This window comes from Syngnathus scovelli, chromosome 7, assembly GCF_024217435.2.
Source record: "Syngnathus scovelli strain Florida chromosome 7, RoL_Ssco_1.2, whole genome shotgun sequence".
Classification (NCBI taxonomy): Eukaryota; Metazoa; Chordata; class Actinopteri; order Syngnathiformes; family Syngnathidae; genus Syngnathus; species Syngnathus scovelli.
In genome coordinates, this window is record NC_090853.1 from 11,959,182 (window position 1) to 11,972,790 (window position 13,609).

Below are 13,609 nucleotides of genomic sequence, written 5' to 3' on the forward strand. Positions count from 1 at the left end.
AGCTAGAATAATTCAGTGCAACGATTACATGCTCAAAGCCTGGGAAATTAATTCTAAAATCAAACACATGCATCTCTGTGAATGTCCATTCACAGAACAAACCAAGTAGGAATCTGGGTCAAGACGCACTCATGCACAGTTCACAGATGACTGAACAGTGTTGTAGCTCTCCCAAGCGTTGCTGTCTGGGACTGCAAGATGTTGGCTCATGGGGAATATATGCTTCATGTAGTGGTTAGTGGTTCCATGTGGGATGTATTTTGCTGTACTGTGGAAACTATGCAGGGCATGCTTATGTGAAGCATTTGACTCAGCAGAAGTTTATAAGCAGCTCTTGTATTGAGTCATCTCATTATACCCTATGGTGCAAGAGGTCATGATTTTATTACAGGTTTGGGTGAATCTAAATGTTACATTTCAGATAGTAAATAAGAATCCACAGTGATGATTTTGACCTGAAGAATCCACAGTGATGATTTTGACCATGATCATGTCAGGTATTTTAGCAGAAATGTAAGGGTTAATTTACTAACTGCATTTGAGCAAGCACACGTTATTTATCACTCTCTCTCTTTATTACTTTATGTGCCTTAGTTCTGTCAGGATCTGTCTTTGTTCATTTGGTGTTCATATTTTTTGTCATGTTTTGCCAAGTGTCCCTTTGTTATTGTCTATCCCAGATTATTAGGTCGACCTGTACTTATCACCAGGGTCCCTTGTGTCTTCCAGATGGGTCCCTCAACCTTTTGTTTCTTGTCAAGGTTTTCCTCATTGGCTCGTCATTTTGTTCCCTATTTCCCTCTAGTGACTGCCATTCGTTCTGATTCTACTGCTTTAAATTGTATTTTTTACACCAATTTAAACCAATTTAGAATAAACAAACATAGGACAGAAAGATACATTTTGCTGTAGTCTTTATTAACATCATAACCACTCTTTGTTCAGAGTGGAAATTACATTCAAAATACAGAATGTCCAGCATTTTCATTTTCCTTGAACTTTGTGTAGTACATTCAATATAACATCTGAAAATCTGCAAAAGATAGACCTGCTGAAAATATACCGTAAAACAAACAAACAAAATAAAAAAAGATATCATCTCAGATAACAATTAACTGTAAACCAATGGTGGACTTTTTCCAATCTGCAAAGATCAAACTCTCTATATATATCGAGCTGGTGGTTAAAAACTAATGCATTGCATTTTACTGATTCCTACAATTATTGGTAACATATTCGTTATCAGTATGGTATGAAATGCCCTTGGAGCCCTTTCCAGCCAGTGGTGAGCAGTCAGGGTAAATAAGTCGCCCCAGAAGCCCTGACCTCCATCCATCCATCTATTTTTTATACCGCTTGTCCCCACGGGGGTCGCGGGCGTGCTGGAGCCTATCCCAGCAGTCATCGGGCAGTAGGCGGGGGACACCCTGAACCGGTTGCCAGTCGCTCGCAGGGCACACAGAGACGAACAACCATCCGCACTCACACTCACACTTGGGGGCAATTTGGAGTGCTTAATTGGCCTACCAAGCATGTTTTTGGGATGTGGGAGGAAAGCGGAGTGCCCGGAGAAAACCCACGCGGGCACGGGGAGAATATGCAAACTCCACACAGTCTGCAGTGGAATCGAACCGGCACCCTCCTAACTGTGAGGCGGACGTGCTAACCAGTGTGCCACCGAGCCCACATTCATATAAACTAATTGTAATATTTTTTCACATATTGCAAATAATTTCCAAATAACTTATTTAATAGTGCTTCTCTGGGCTCCACTGCTTTTAATATATGTACTATTTGGAAGTAGGAGTTTCTCTCCAATAAGATTTGAGCATCTATCAGCTCATAAACAATATTAGCAAAGAGGTTGTTTTGTTAACCAATCAGATTTCAAATTTGTTCTCGCAGGGCCAACTAGCTGGCTCTTGAAGATGTCAGCATTTTCCCATTCTGATTGGTTGACAAGTAAAATGTGTCTGAAGTGATACATGCACAGTAATAATCAGAATTTCTGGTAAGTATGATGGATTTTCTTTAAATGTTTTGTCATGATATTCTAGGAATAAACACTGTGAATTCCTTAAGAAAACGTACATAACATTGCATAGTATTAATAATTTCTGTAATTGCGATCTGATAGTGGTGGTATTAGGAGGTGCATCAGTCCGGAAAGTCCCCATTGAAGACCCAGGTACCACATGCATGGCCCGTTCAACACAAATATGCAACTACCAATAAAGAATAAAGTGTGACAGTTGTGACAACCTATGTATATAATATCCACGGCAGTTTTTGACTCAACAGTACTTTTCTCTCGCCAGGTCTCTGTACTGAGGCTAACCACAGATCACCCCCACATCCTCTGCGTGCGAACAGTTGTGCTTCCCAACTCTGGACCGCTTGCACTCTAGCAGCGACTTCTCCCCGCCCTCACACTCCACGTCATCCAAGTAGATCCTGACGCTGCGATCCGCCTGGCCTAGCGCTGCCCTTTTCATAACAGCGAGCGCCGTGCTGAAGCCCAGCTGTCGACACACTACCGTACCCGCCTTAGTGGTGAAAAGGTCGTCGCACACTGTGCCCCACTCTCCACGGATAAAGATCTCAATTCGGCCTCGGTCCAACAGACCATCTGGGCTTACCAAACGAACCGAGCCAACACGCATCCTTCCACCCGCTCTTACTCTTTTGTAATCGTAACCCCTGCTTCCTCCCCTGGGCCTCTTATTCACTTGGTTACCTTCATACCCTTCTGTGTTGTCTGTCTTCTCTACTAACCCAAGCTTCCCTTCTTCTGTTTTTGTCTGAGTTGTATATATTGGCAGTCTCTGAGGCTTATAGGATGTGGGCTTCGGTGTCCAATAAGATGGCCGTGGCGTTGTCCACCTCCTTGGATAACGTCCAGTGGTCAAAGCCGTGTAGGTTTGCTTTGTGGACAGAGGAGGAGGAGGCCGTAGCAAGGTTAATGTTCGGGAAGCGGTAGTAGGGTGGGGTTGAGGGGGTCTCATATATCTTCTTGTCGAAGTGGCCATTGGGGTTTGAGTCCGTGAGGAGGCTGCAGTGTAGAGAGCCGAGCGATAACCTGAGGGAGAGACAGAATCACCCTCTTTACTTTAATACCTCACTGAAGCCATTCAAAGTAGTATAGCTGAAGGGAACAGGTAAAGACAGACACACAAGGATCATTGTCCAAACCGAGGCTGATGCAGAAACATTTATTCCAAATAAATAATGCCAAAGTAACGGATTTAAATTAAAATAGTGCAAATGTTAACATAAAAAAAGGCACAAGGTATACAACTTGCTTAAGACTCGTGTACCAGCCAAAGACAGTTAAGTGGCATTTCCACTACAACCGAATTCAATCATAGCAAAACCTTTATCAACATGCACGACATCCACTGCAATACCTGACGCTTGTAATGAGAACATACAGTAAGTGGAAAACTGCTGAAATTTTATAAATAATTTTAATTTTAATAAAACACTTAAAAATAATTGCGTAAAACTTAATATTTCTGACTACTTAACATTAAAACATTTTAATAATGGAAATACAAGTAGTGTCTGCTGTTTAGCAGAATTACCTATGTGATCGTCTTGAGTTGTGTGCAAAATAAAAGTGTCAATTAAATACTGTATTTTTTAAACCCTGTAAGGAGAATTGAGATATTTGCTACTGTTGGAGTAAAGGAATTTGATTGCCACTTGAGTAGGGTGTGGTTTAAGGGGCAGACAGTAGACCTGCCCATCGTGCCTCAGAAATTAAAGACCAGCTTCATTTTCCATGATTTTGAAGCCTAATTTTATGTTTGATTTTTTTTTAAAGGCTCGTTAATAACACTTTTCTGAGGGGTTGATTTGCGCTTTACTAACTTTAAAATCCATCATTCTACATTAAGACATATCAGTTCAACTGAGAGAAATTTAAATCATTAAATTATAGTATATACTGTACAGTAAAACATAAAACTCAAGTTCATTGTACAGAACAAATATTTAACATTCTGTGCAATATGAACTAAGCGTCTGGTATAATTAATCAGATTTCACTCATGATTACTTTAAATATACCCTGAAACACATTAAATTACAAGCAAAAGTAGTAAGCAAAAATAAGATAGGAAAGGGCCCAATAAATATATAATTGAAAGAAAGTCAGCTGTTACGTAGCTTTAAATAATATCAATCTATTTATAGTAATTCATAATTTACTTTTGAAAAATATCCATAGAATATGTCTGAGATTTGTCTTTCAGTTATTTGTTGGCAAGACATAGCAGCTCGGCTGCAATTGCAAACACATGTTAAATAACTAGTAATTGCGTATTAAAATGAAAAATAAATTTAGAGTGGTGCCGAAGAAAACACCCGGTGTGACACTCATGTGCACGGCTCGACTGGTGGATTGAATGTTGGTCCTAACAATGGACTTGTTTTGATAGAAGGGTGTACCAGTAAGCCTACCGGTGGGTGTAGCTTTGACCAAGGTGGTGCGAGCCTTTGTTGATGGTGTTGTTCTAATTGTCGGTGGAGGTGTCCTTTTGTGTTTTCTCGTAGGTGCAGGTGTTGGTGGTTGGGGCAAGGGTTGTCTTGTTCTTGGTGGCAGTATTGTAATTCTTCTTGTTGTTGTTCTGGTTGGTGGTATTTTTCTTGGGGTTGTCGTGGGCACCGGTGTGGTCGTCGGCTTCTTATTGATCACAAATTCTGAGAAAAATTTTAAAAAATATAGATTAAAATTAAATTAAAAGTATCGACTGGCCAGTAAATTATACTTTTATACATGCATTAACTGATAAATACACAATTTAGCTTATTAAGATCTGTAGACAAAAGGTTCCAAATCCAGGAATCATACCAGATCAAGAAGAGGACATATAATAGAAAAAAAAAATTCAAATCCAGAAAAGAAATGCAAGACGAAGCAGTGCAACAAATCCAGCATTAAGTTTGCCTATTTAATGAACTACAGAGTAACATGGAAGAAGGCAGACAATTTTAATATCCATCAACTAATCAATAGATTGATCGCAGTGTACCGAGATTTGCCTTCTTCTGCAACCAACACCAAATTAATTGGTTACTAAAAAGTGGCACGGTTTCAATTTAACCAGTAACAAGTAGGCTGCCGGGACCCTTTTGGAATGTACCGCAATAAAATCAAAAGGTAGTTTGGTGAAAAAAAGCAAGGAAGGTGTTTGTGGAGACAAGGATACAGAAAGGGTTTTGAAGGTTTAGCTTACCTTCTTTGGGATAGAAGTGAAGTAATTTCCCCTTTATCTTTACTGGGGAGGGCTTGATGGCACATCGACCTGGTGGAGCTCGCCTATGAGAAAGATCATCATCATATAAACTATTTAGAATGTTTGAGCTTTCGCTCTGTGTTTTTTATCATATTAATTTAGTCGATGTGGTTAAACCTATCACTGAAATTAACAGAGGCTTTATTGTTTTATTTATTTTTTGTTTTATTTATTTTTTGTTCCTTTTTAAGCACATATTTCAGATTAAAAAAAAAAAACATTTGATTTTAATGCCATGAACATGATATGCACTGAATATGCTCGCACAGACTCACAGCTGATCTCTTGATGAAACAAACAACGGCAACAAATGCACTCCATAAGCCTGAAAGTAGAATGGAAGATGTGTGACAGTACTCACCTGGAGGGATCCACTATTTTATAAATAATCCCTGCTCTGGCTGTTGCACTTGGAGCACCCGTGGCAAGAAAGTACAATTCACCTTAATGGATTGAAAAGAGGGAGACAAAATGAGATAAAACATTCCAAGATGAAAAATAAACTCAACCCTAAAATGTATTTACTGTTTGTGTCAATGGTGTTGAATAAGTGATTTACCGAACCACTAAAATTTACTATGACACAAAATATTACGTATTTATTTATGAACTAAAGCATGAATTCAGATGCTGATATACAGTATAGAAAATGATAAGACAGATGTAAAATACATCTGAGTCCTTACCCGCCTCATCCTCTGCAAAAGAAATGATGTATTTATAGTAGCTGTTGATGAGTTTGGGGAACATGCAGGTTTGGTCTCTTCCCATACAGATCTCGTTGTACTGCCATTCACCTGTTGCCTCATTCTCCTTCAAGGACATCAGACGCCTGCGGAGCAATACATTTAACTCAGTAGTATATACACATTCAAATGGCTGCACAGACGTTTCTACATGAAAGCACGACAGAAGTGCGCACCCGCTCATGAAGTCCCCGAAGATGTAGAGTCCATTCAGGTTGGGCATCTGGCAACCTCTGTAGATGTATCCCCCCGTCACTGATTTGCCCAACTTGTGGGGGTAGGCAAAGATGGGCAAGATGTCGTCTATGAAACATAGAGCACATCTGTCATTAGGCAACAGAGTACAATGTATTCAATTATACACAGAAACCAAAAGCGTTAGATAGAAGCGGCATGGTACAGTCTGGACTGGTTGCCATTCAATTGCATTGCAAGCTGGCTGAATTGAACAATTCTGAGTGCAACTCGACATGTTTTACAGCACCATATATTTGGTAACAATAGAAAACCTCTCATTAGTTTGCGGCAATTTTCTGTGCAGCACTATCCAAGTAAACAACATAAAAAGTGAAATAAAGTCGCCTCACCCAGCGAAGCGTTACGACAGAGTTTGCGATCGTAGCAGCTGAAGCCTTCTTTTGCTCTCCATCCATAATTGCCTCCTTAAAAGACATGGTACTGTCAGTGGAACCAATTCTATAAAATGACAGCTCAAAAGTGCCGTTAAATAATGAAACAAATCGGTCAGATTTACAACATAATCATAGGAGCACGTTTTCACACAGATGACTGTTACCTATTTGTCTCGCAAGATCCATCATAAATGCAGACTGTTACATTTTTAGAGAGCCCTCAGAATTTTTCCAAGGTTTTTACATAGGGGTGTATCACTCTTATAAAAATGACCGAGGGAACTCTTTCATTGAATATGTTGGTCTGCTAAATTTCTTAAGAACTGTATACATCCACATTTTTTGGAAAGAGATGTGACTTGGATTTCAATGTACCTTTAAGTATGAGGTCTATTTCCTCAAATTTGTTCTGGCCTACATCACCACAAAACATTCTGCCTCGACCAACGCCTGTCTTCGGATCTCCACGGTCAATCGAGCAACGCCACATGTTGCGCACGCCGTACGCATAAATCTCTGCAAGGAGACGTTTACATCAATTAAATCATCGGAAATGTTTGCAAAATGAGTATAAGACTGTTGTGCATGTACCTGGGAAGCTACCCTTCTCTCCAACAAATGGGTTGTCTGAAGGGATGCTGTACGGGGCACCATCATCGTTATTGTTTATGTCAATCCGTAGCACCTTTCCAAGAAGTGTTGACCTAGAAAAGTAAAGTGAGAAAATGCAGAATGTGTCTTCGTGATGATTTTGTTTTCCTTATGCTAACTCTACCTTGAGCCACCCTCGCAACAATCAACCCAGGCAAACGGACACATCTCTTCAGTTGAATCATCAAATCGATTTCAGTAGATTGAAGCTACCGCTTTTCTCTCGCCCCAAACTCCCCTCCTCACAACCTTCCAAATACCAAAGTGCGGCAGCCCGCAATCTTAGTGTCAATATTGGACTTGGCCAAGTGTATCCTCCTTCATTCCCAACAGAGTTAAACTGCATGTCAACACAACCACTCAGAGACAGCGAAACTGTAGCTGTCTGAAGAGGTTTTCAGGTCACAATCACCGAACCACTAAAACGATGCTAAATTAATGTCTTTTATGTGAGGGTTTCATGACACAGATTAGTAATAAAGGAAAATTATACTGCACAAAGATGAAATACGTCTATTTATTTCAAACTCGTATAATTTCAAAAGTAATTCATGACACATACTTATTTTTCTTGCTATTTATGATAAAGCTGTTACGCGACATTAATCTTTGAATACAAACAAATAAGTCATAGCCGCAATGCTCGCTTTTGCTTGGAGAACTTAATGGGAGTGAATGATGACATTTAATAGCATTGGTTTTTAAATTGCATACTGTAACTTAAAGAAATAAAAATAAGTAGTTGAATAAAGCACAAGTATTTACCACTTGTACCTACAATAAATATTTCACAAACGCAAATAAATATGTCTCGCAAGTACTTGTGAGAGATATATTGATACACACGATTTGATACTACTCACTTATTCTGTGAGTTGCCAAATTTTCCAAAAGGGTCCCCGGCCCGACCACCATCACCAATGAAGATGTACAAATATCCGTCATGGCCAAATAAAAGCTGGCCCCCGTTATGATTGGATGCGGGTTCTCTCAGCTCCAAGAGGGTTCTACAGTGAGGGGCAAAAACAAGAGCATGAGTTTGATTCAGAATGGTGTATGTGCAGTCAGCACTCCGTGTATCAATATTGCCCAAAATGATCCTCCTTCTCACCTCTCTGAGTTGTGGTCAAGTTGGTTGTCATCATGTACCGACAGTGTGAACTCGCTGATGCGTATCCTCTCCTCCTTCTTGACGGACACTGAGTAGTAAACATAAGCTTTTCTCACAGTGGTGAACCTGCAAGTAAGCAGATACGCAATCAGGAAGTCTTCTATGGTGTGAGGAAGTTATAATTAATAAATATTAAATATTAATATTAAATATTTTCAACTGTCAGAACTTGAATGGTGTGCAAAAAAACGTCAGCGTACCAACCTTGGATGCAAGGCGATGCACAGGAATCCCCTCTCGTCTCCAGCCCAAGGTGATGTCAGGACAGCCCGAGTGAGGTTGAGGAATGGCCGATCTATCCTGGAGCCGTTGGGCAGGTAGACCCACACGTAGCCCAGCTGCTCAGCCACAAAGAAACGATGTGTTCCGTCATCTGCGTGGATCATAGCCACCGGGTTCCGGAGCCCGTTTGCAACTTCCTGCAGGCATATCTCTAGACAGCCCTCGGCGTCCTCTCGAACCAAACCCAGGTTAGCATTTAGTTCTGCATAACAAAAGGGGTGTCAAGCTGTCAACAAAGTGTGCGTATCACAAAGATATTTGGAGATATGTATATCCAAGAAAGTTTTTTAACATCATGAAACAATTGTACTCATTTCGTTAGGAGGCCTTTTAATTCAGTGCGCTTTGCTTGTGATTACACTGTGGGAATGTGACAAGATACGTGTTCTGGCATGTCCTCATTCAGTTTCCACATTTTATGTAAGTCAAAACATCCTTGTGTTTGTGTAGCCCTACCTGCATTTGTCAAGACATTAGGGTAGCAGTACTGATTGTCTTTCAGCTCCAGAAATTCACAGAAGAGTCTGTGATTTTCTTCGAGAGTGGCGGACAGATTTGCATACTGCCCAGGGTACCCCTTGTCGTCCAGGAGAAGACTCAGTGTGTATCTACACTGGTTCCAGTAGTCATTGCAGTAGTTGCCACACAGTCCGGGCAAAATGCGCATGGGTGTGTTAGCATCTTCTGCGTCGTACAGGTGGGCAGCATATGGTGAACACTCCTGCACACAATTTATTATTGCAGTCAGACTTTGACGGCATTTGTCATCGATTTAACTCAATGAATCAACTTATGGACCAAAACAAATAATTCCACGAGAGGTTCACCGACGGCAAACAGACTTTTCGGCTGTTTTTCCGCTAACTCAATGATGTCATCAGTTTGCATCAGAAAACTTGGCTTCATGCTACAAAAACAATGACTGAATGAATGACTTTATTATGCTATTTATATTAAATTGGGCAAACAGATCACTGCAAACAGCTGTGGCAGAGAAATACCTAAATGTTGATTTTTGGATGTTTTCTTTCCACTCGACTGAACGAGGACACACAAAAAAAACTCCAACTCTCAAACTTGAACGAGACATTAAGCACATTTTTGTGTCTTTATGTGGTCAAAGATGATTTCCTTAATTCACTGAAGAAAAAAAAAATCATGCTTTTTTTTTACAAGCTGGACACCTTTGTTAGCACGAAAAAATAAGCATGGCAATCGTTTGTAACATAGTACATAAATAGAGGACGTGTGTTTATTGCCCTGCAGCTGCCTCATCAAAGTCCAGTCAGGCTTTGGTTATACAGTTGTGCATGTGTGTGTGTGTATGCGTGTGTGTGTAGCATGATATAAATGGATCCAAGACAAGGTTCAGCCGGTTATTAAGTCAAAACCACTCTCTCTACCACACCCAGAAGGGTGAAATAAAGGCACACAAAATCCAAACCCTGGTGTGGTTGAGGCTGCCTTTCTGACAAGAAACGACTATATTTTACGGTTGTTAATCTTGATTGCTGACGCTTATGGTTAAGTGTATTATCATATTTATTAGTTCATGGAAAAACTACATTGTATCATCGTCAGAGTGTATTTACCTCCCCAGTTATTTTTTTTTTTCAAGGCAAATGACATCATTGTACTGATGGAATGGGTTGATGTTTGTTTCAAGGATTTTTTTGGCAGCACATGACATATAACGATTTTGTTTGGAACATCTCTGTTTTTAGATTTAAATGTTCTAAGAGTACCTATGTTCTCACATGAGCCCTATAATTTTTTTTTTAATCAACAATCTGCCCTCTGTTGCTATATAAGTGATACGTGACTGAGTAACTCAACTGCAACTCAGCCTGATGCAGTGGTGATGCAGTAAATGAACACTTTGGTGGGAAATCTAATTTCACAGCAGGCTATGTTGGACAATTACAGTACACCATTTTTATTGTGACATGCTCCGACCAAACAAATAACAGCTAATAACTATTTTCCATGATCACAAACAATGGGGTTTAAGCATTTACGAGATACAATAATCATAATCAAAAAACAGTTTGTGTTTCCATGATACATGCAGTAACTCTGAATGCACCAATCCTTTTAATTTTAGGGTTGGTCGTTTTAAACACACAAACACATGCACACATTCATCCCACCACAAAAGAAAGTTTCTATTTCGGTTGTGTCAACATGAGTTTATCTCCTGTGCAGTGTATTTGTTATCTAATTCAAAATCTTTTCTTTGATTTCTTCTTCATCTCTTGCAGAGGAAATTAAAATATCCTGTCCCCTGGCCAGAAGAGGATGTGGATGTTTGTTTGGTCCGTTAAGTTTGCGGGGGGATCTCACTCACACTCTCACTGATATCAGTGCCAGGAGACTCCCAGTTTTGCTCTCAGTGCAGTGCCTTCATCAAAAGAAATGTATTCAGGAAGTGGTCAAACTTTAGTTTCCAGTGATAACTGAGACAAATGTGGAAAAGAAGTATGCTGTTAATTTGAGCTGCCTTCTTTCTGTGCTGATTTGAGAGCACCCCTGTAGACTGTAATTACTGTAGTGTTAGAAACCTATACTTTGGAAGTCAGAAGATATGTCATTGTCTTGACATCGTGCATTTTTTTATGTTCCGTTAAGTCCTATCAGAGTTTTATGAGTCAATCTTTAGCTGCGCTAGGCACCTTTTAATTCACGCTTACGTAGTTACAGTTCTAAGTTGCACAACCAAGATTCAATTATGCAATCGGCAGGCGGGACTAGCTTTAAGGCTCGCTGCATGTGCCAGGAAGCGAATGGTGGGAGTTTTGAGTGCCAGCGAGGACCGCTGAGCGTAGAAAAGAGACCTAAATGTAGCAAAGCGGAAATGGACAGCTGTTTATTAGGTTTGCAAGTCCTCTGCGAAAAAAGTGCAGCAGACTGGTGCAGTGTGAGTCATTGTTTTTAAAATAGCTTCAAGTGCTACTCATTCAGACCACGTCTGCTGCCTCAGAAGTTCGAGTAGCGTGCGTCTTAATGTGGTCATTCAACCCTCTAATGAGAATGAACACTCTTGAAATGTATTATATTAAAACATTATATAAGACACCAAAAGTGTATAATGTGGTTTCTTTCATATAACAATGAAGAGTTACACTCAACTTTATTTAGCTCCTTTGAAAGCTGAAGCGCGATTAGTTTTGCTTTGATACATTGCAAGTGATGTGTGTTATGTGTGCGTGCATGCGTGTCAATTGTCTTTTTTATTTCGCAGTGTGATCGTAGAGCCTATCAGTCAAATCGCTATCATCCTATTCACTAGTCAACAATCACAATATATCAGATTCTTACCTGGCAGAGGATGCTGCGTATGTACCTTCCGCAGGTGACATAACCAGAATGATCAAAGTGCTCCATGATGGTGTAAAACCGGACTGACATCTGATGATCCTGTTCGTTATCACAGCATCCGAATTTAGCGTACTCTTTGCAGAAGAGCAGTGGCTTCTGGGGCTCGAACGGTGGCTTGTAATCTAAACACTGAGGATGACAGCCCCCCCACCCCACCTGGGTGAGCAGCAGCAGGATGGTAAGGAGATGCGGTGGAAAGTCCCATCCTGGGATCTGATGTTGGTTCATGATGCATTTTGGCATGGTCATTTTTTAAATACAATTCAGTAGGGTTTGACTTAACTTGCTAGTAAAGTGCAGCTTGTGAATGCTGTGTATGTGACGTGAAGTTCGATGTAAATAAAAACAAAATAGTGTTGTGAATAGGCGTCATGGGAGAATATGCATATTCAACACCATTATTAAATTTACATGAAATAACGTCTGATTGTCAAGCGGTGATGATGTTCCAGGGGTTTAGTGTGTGTACATCAAACACACTGACTGCTCATCACACCTGTTTGCAAAATTGTCCGACAGCTCACTTAGGGTAATTTTAAACAGTCCGCCCGCATATCACACCTGCATGACAAGCTTTTCTAAGAGTAACAAAGACAAAAGAAAGTTCCAGTGATCCAGGTCCAATGCTTTCTTTGAGAAAACTGTAGCGCATCTGCTCAGGTGATATGTTGATGTTTCCGCTGCAGTCCTCAATGTCTCCCTAGAATGTGTCAATCCTTGATCCTCAATCTTGAAAAAAGTTCCCAATCCTCATGCCTGTCACATGACAAATTGCCCAAAACATTTGCCGGATGCTGAGCAATCCTTACGAAAGCAGCCACATGGTAAAGATGCAACCCAGCCTCCCCAGATGTGCAAAGCACTAAAAAATAAAAAAGGAAATGAACGCCTAACGTTGCGTTCTGTCTGTGCTGTTTTGTTTTCTCAGGACATGTGCTCGCTAGCCACGGTGATCGGACAGCTTAAATCTAGACAGAAGGGGAGAGAGAGCTCCTTTCATTTCATTCCGACATGCAACGAGCCACGCTGCAGCTCACTCGAGGTCCCTCCCTCTTTGCGTCTTTCCTCCACCTCCTGTCCGCGTCTCGCTTCTATGCCTATACTCGCCTCCAAACACACAAGCATTCCATGTGGTCTACGTTGCCCTGGAGTTGCAACTTTCCAACTCCCCCTCCCCATCTCTACCCATTTCTACCCTCCTCAGCATTCCCAGACCACCTCTCTTGTCTCTGTCGTTCCCAGACAGACGCATTCACGTAAATGCTTGCGTGCGTGCGTACGTGCGTGCGTCGTGCGCGCGCGTGTGTGTGTGCGTGTGTGTGTGTGTGTGTGTGTGCGTGTGTGTGTGTGTGTGTGTGTGTGTGCGTGCGTGCGTGCGTGCGTGCGTGCGTGCGTGTGTGTGTGTGTGTGTGTGTGTGTGTGTGTGTGTGTGTGTGTGTGTGTGTGTGT

At 40.9% G+C, this 13,609-nt stretch overlaps 1 protein-coding gene across 1 annotated transcript; it reads right to left on the minus strand.

Moving 5' to 3' along the window:
- Positions 1-897: 897 nt before the first annotated feature.
- Positions 898-13,368, minus strand: si:ch211-136a13.1 (HHIP-like protein 1). The gene is made up of 14 exons (XM_049726299.2): positions 12,101-13,368; positions 9,239-9,503; positions 8,705-8,984; positions 8,441-8,566; positions 8,193-8,336; positions 7,270-7,382; positions 7,054-7,194; positions 6,634-6,708; positions 6,223-6,349; positions 5,987-6,132; positions 5,662-5,743; positions 5,241-5,323; positions 4,465-4,704; positions 898-3,079 (listed from the first exon to the last, which is right to left on the minus strand). The coding sequence occupies exons 1-14, from the start codon at positions 12,407-12,409 to the stop codon at positions 2,334-2,336; spliced, it is 2,877 nt and encodes a 958-aa protein (XP_049582256.1). The 5' UTR covers positions 12,410-13,368; the 3' UTR covers positions 898-2,333.
- Between the last annotated feature and the right edge of the window lie 241 nt (positions 13,369-13,609).

Excerpts from the sequence above, each read along its gene's own strand:
- si:ch211-136a13.1 (XM_049726299.2), bottom strand. The coding sequence starts at position 12,409 with ATGACCATGCCAAAATGCATCATGAACCAACATCAGATCCCAGGATGG. Across the intron at positions 6,350-6,633 it reads CTGTCGTAACGCTTCGCTGG|ACGACATCTTGCCCATCTTT; the intron begins GTGAGGCGACTT and ends TATGTTTCATAG. Across the intron at positions 3,080-4,464 it reads GGTCAAAGCTACACCCACCG|GTTATCGCTCGGCTCTCTAC; the intron begins GTAGGCTTACTG and ends TCTCTCCCTCAG.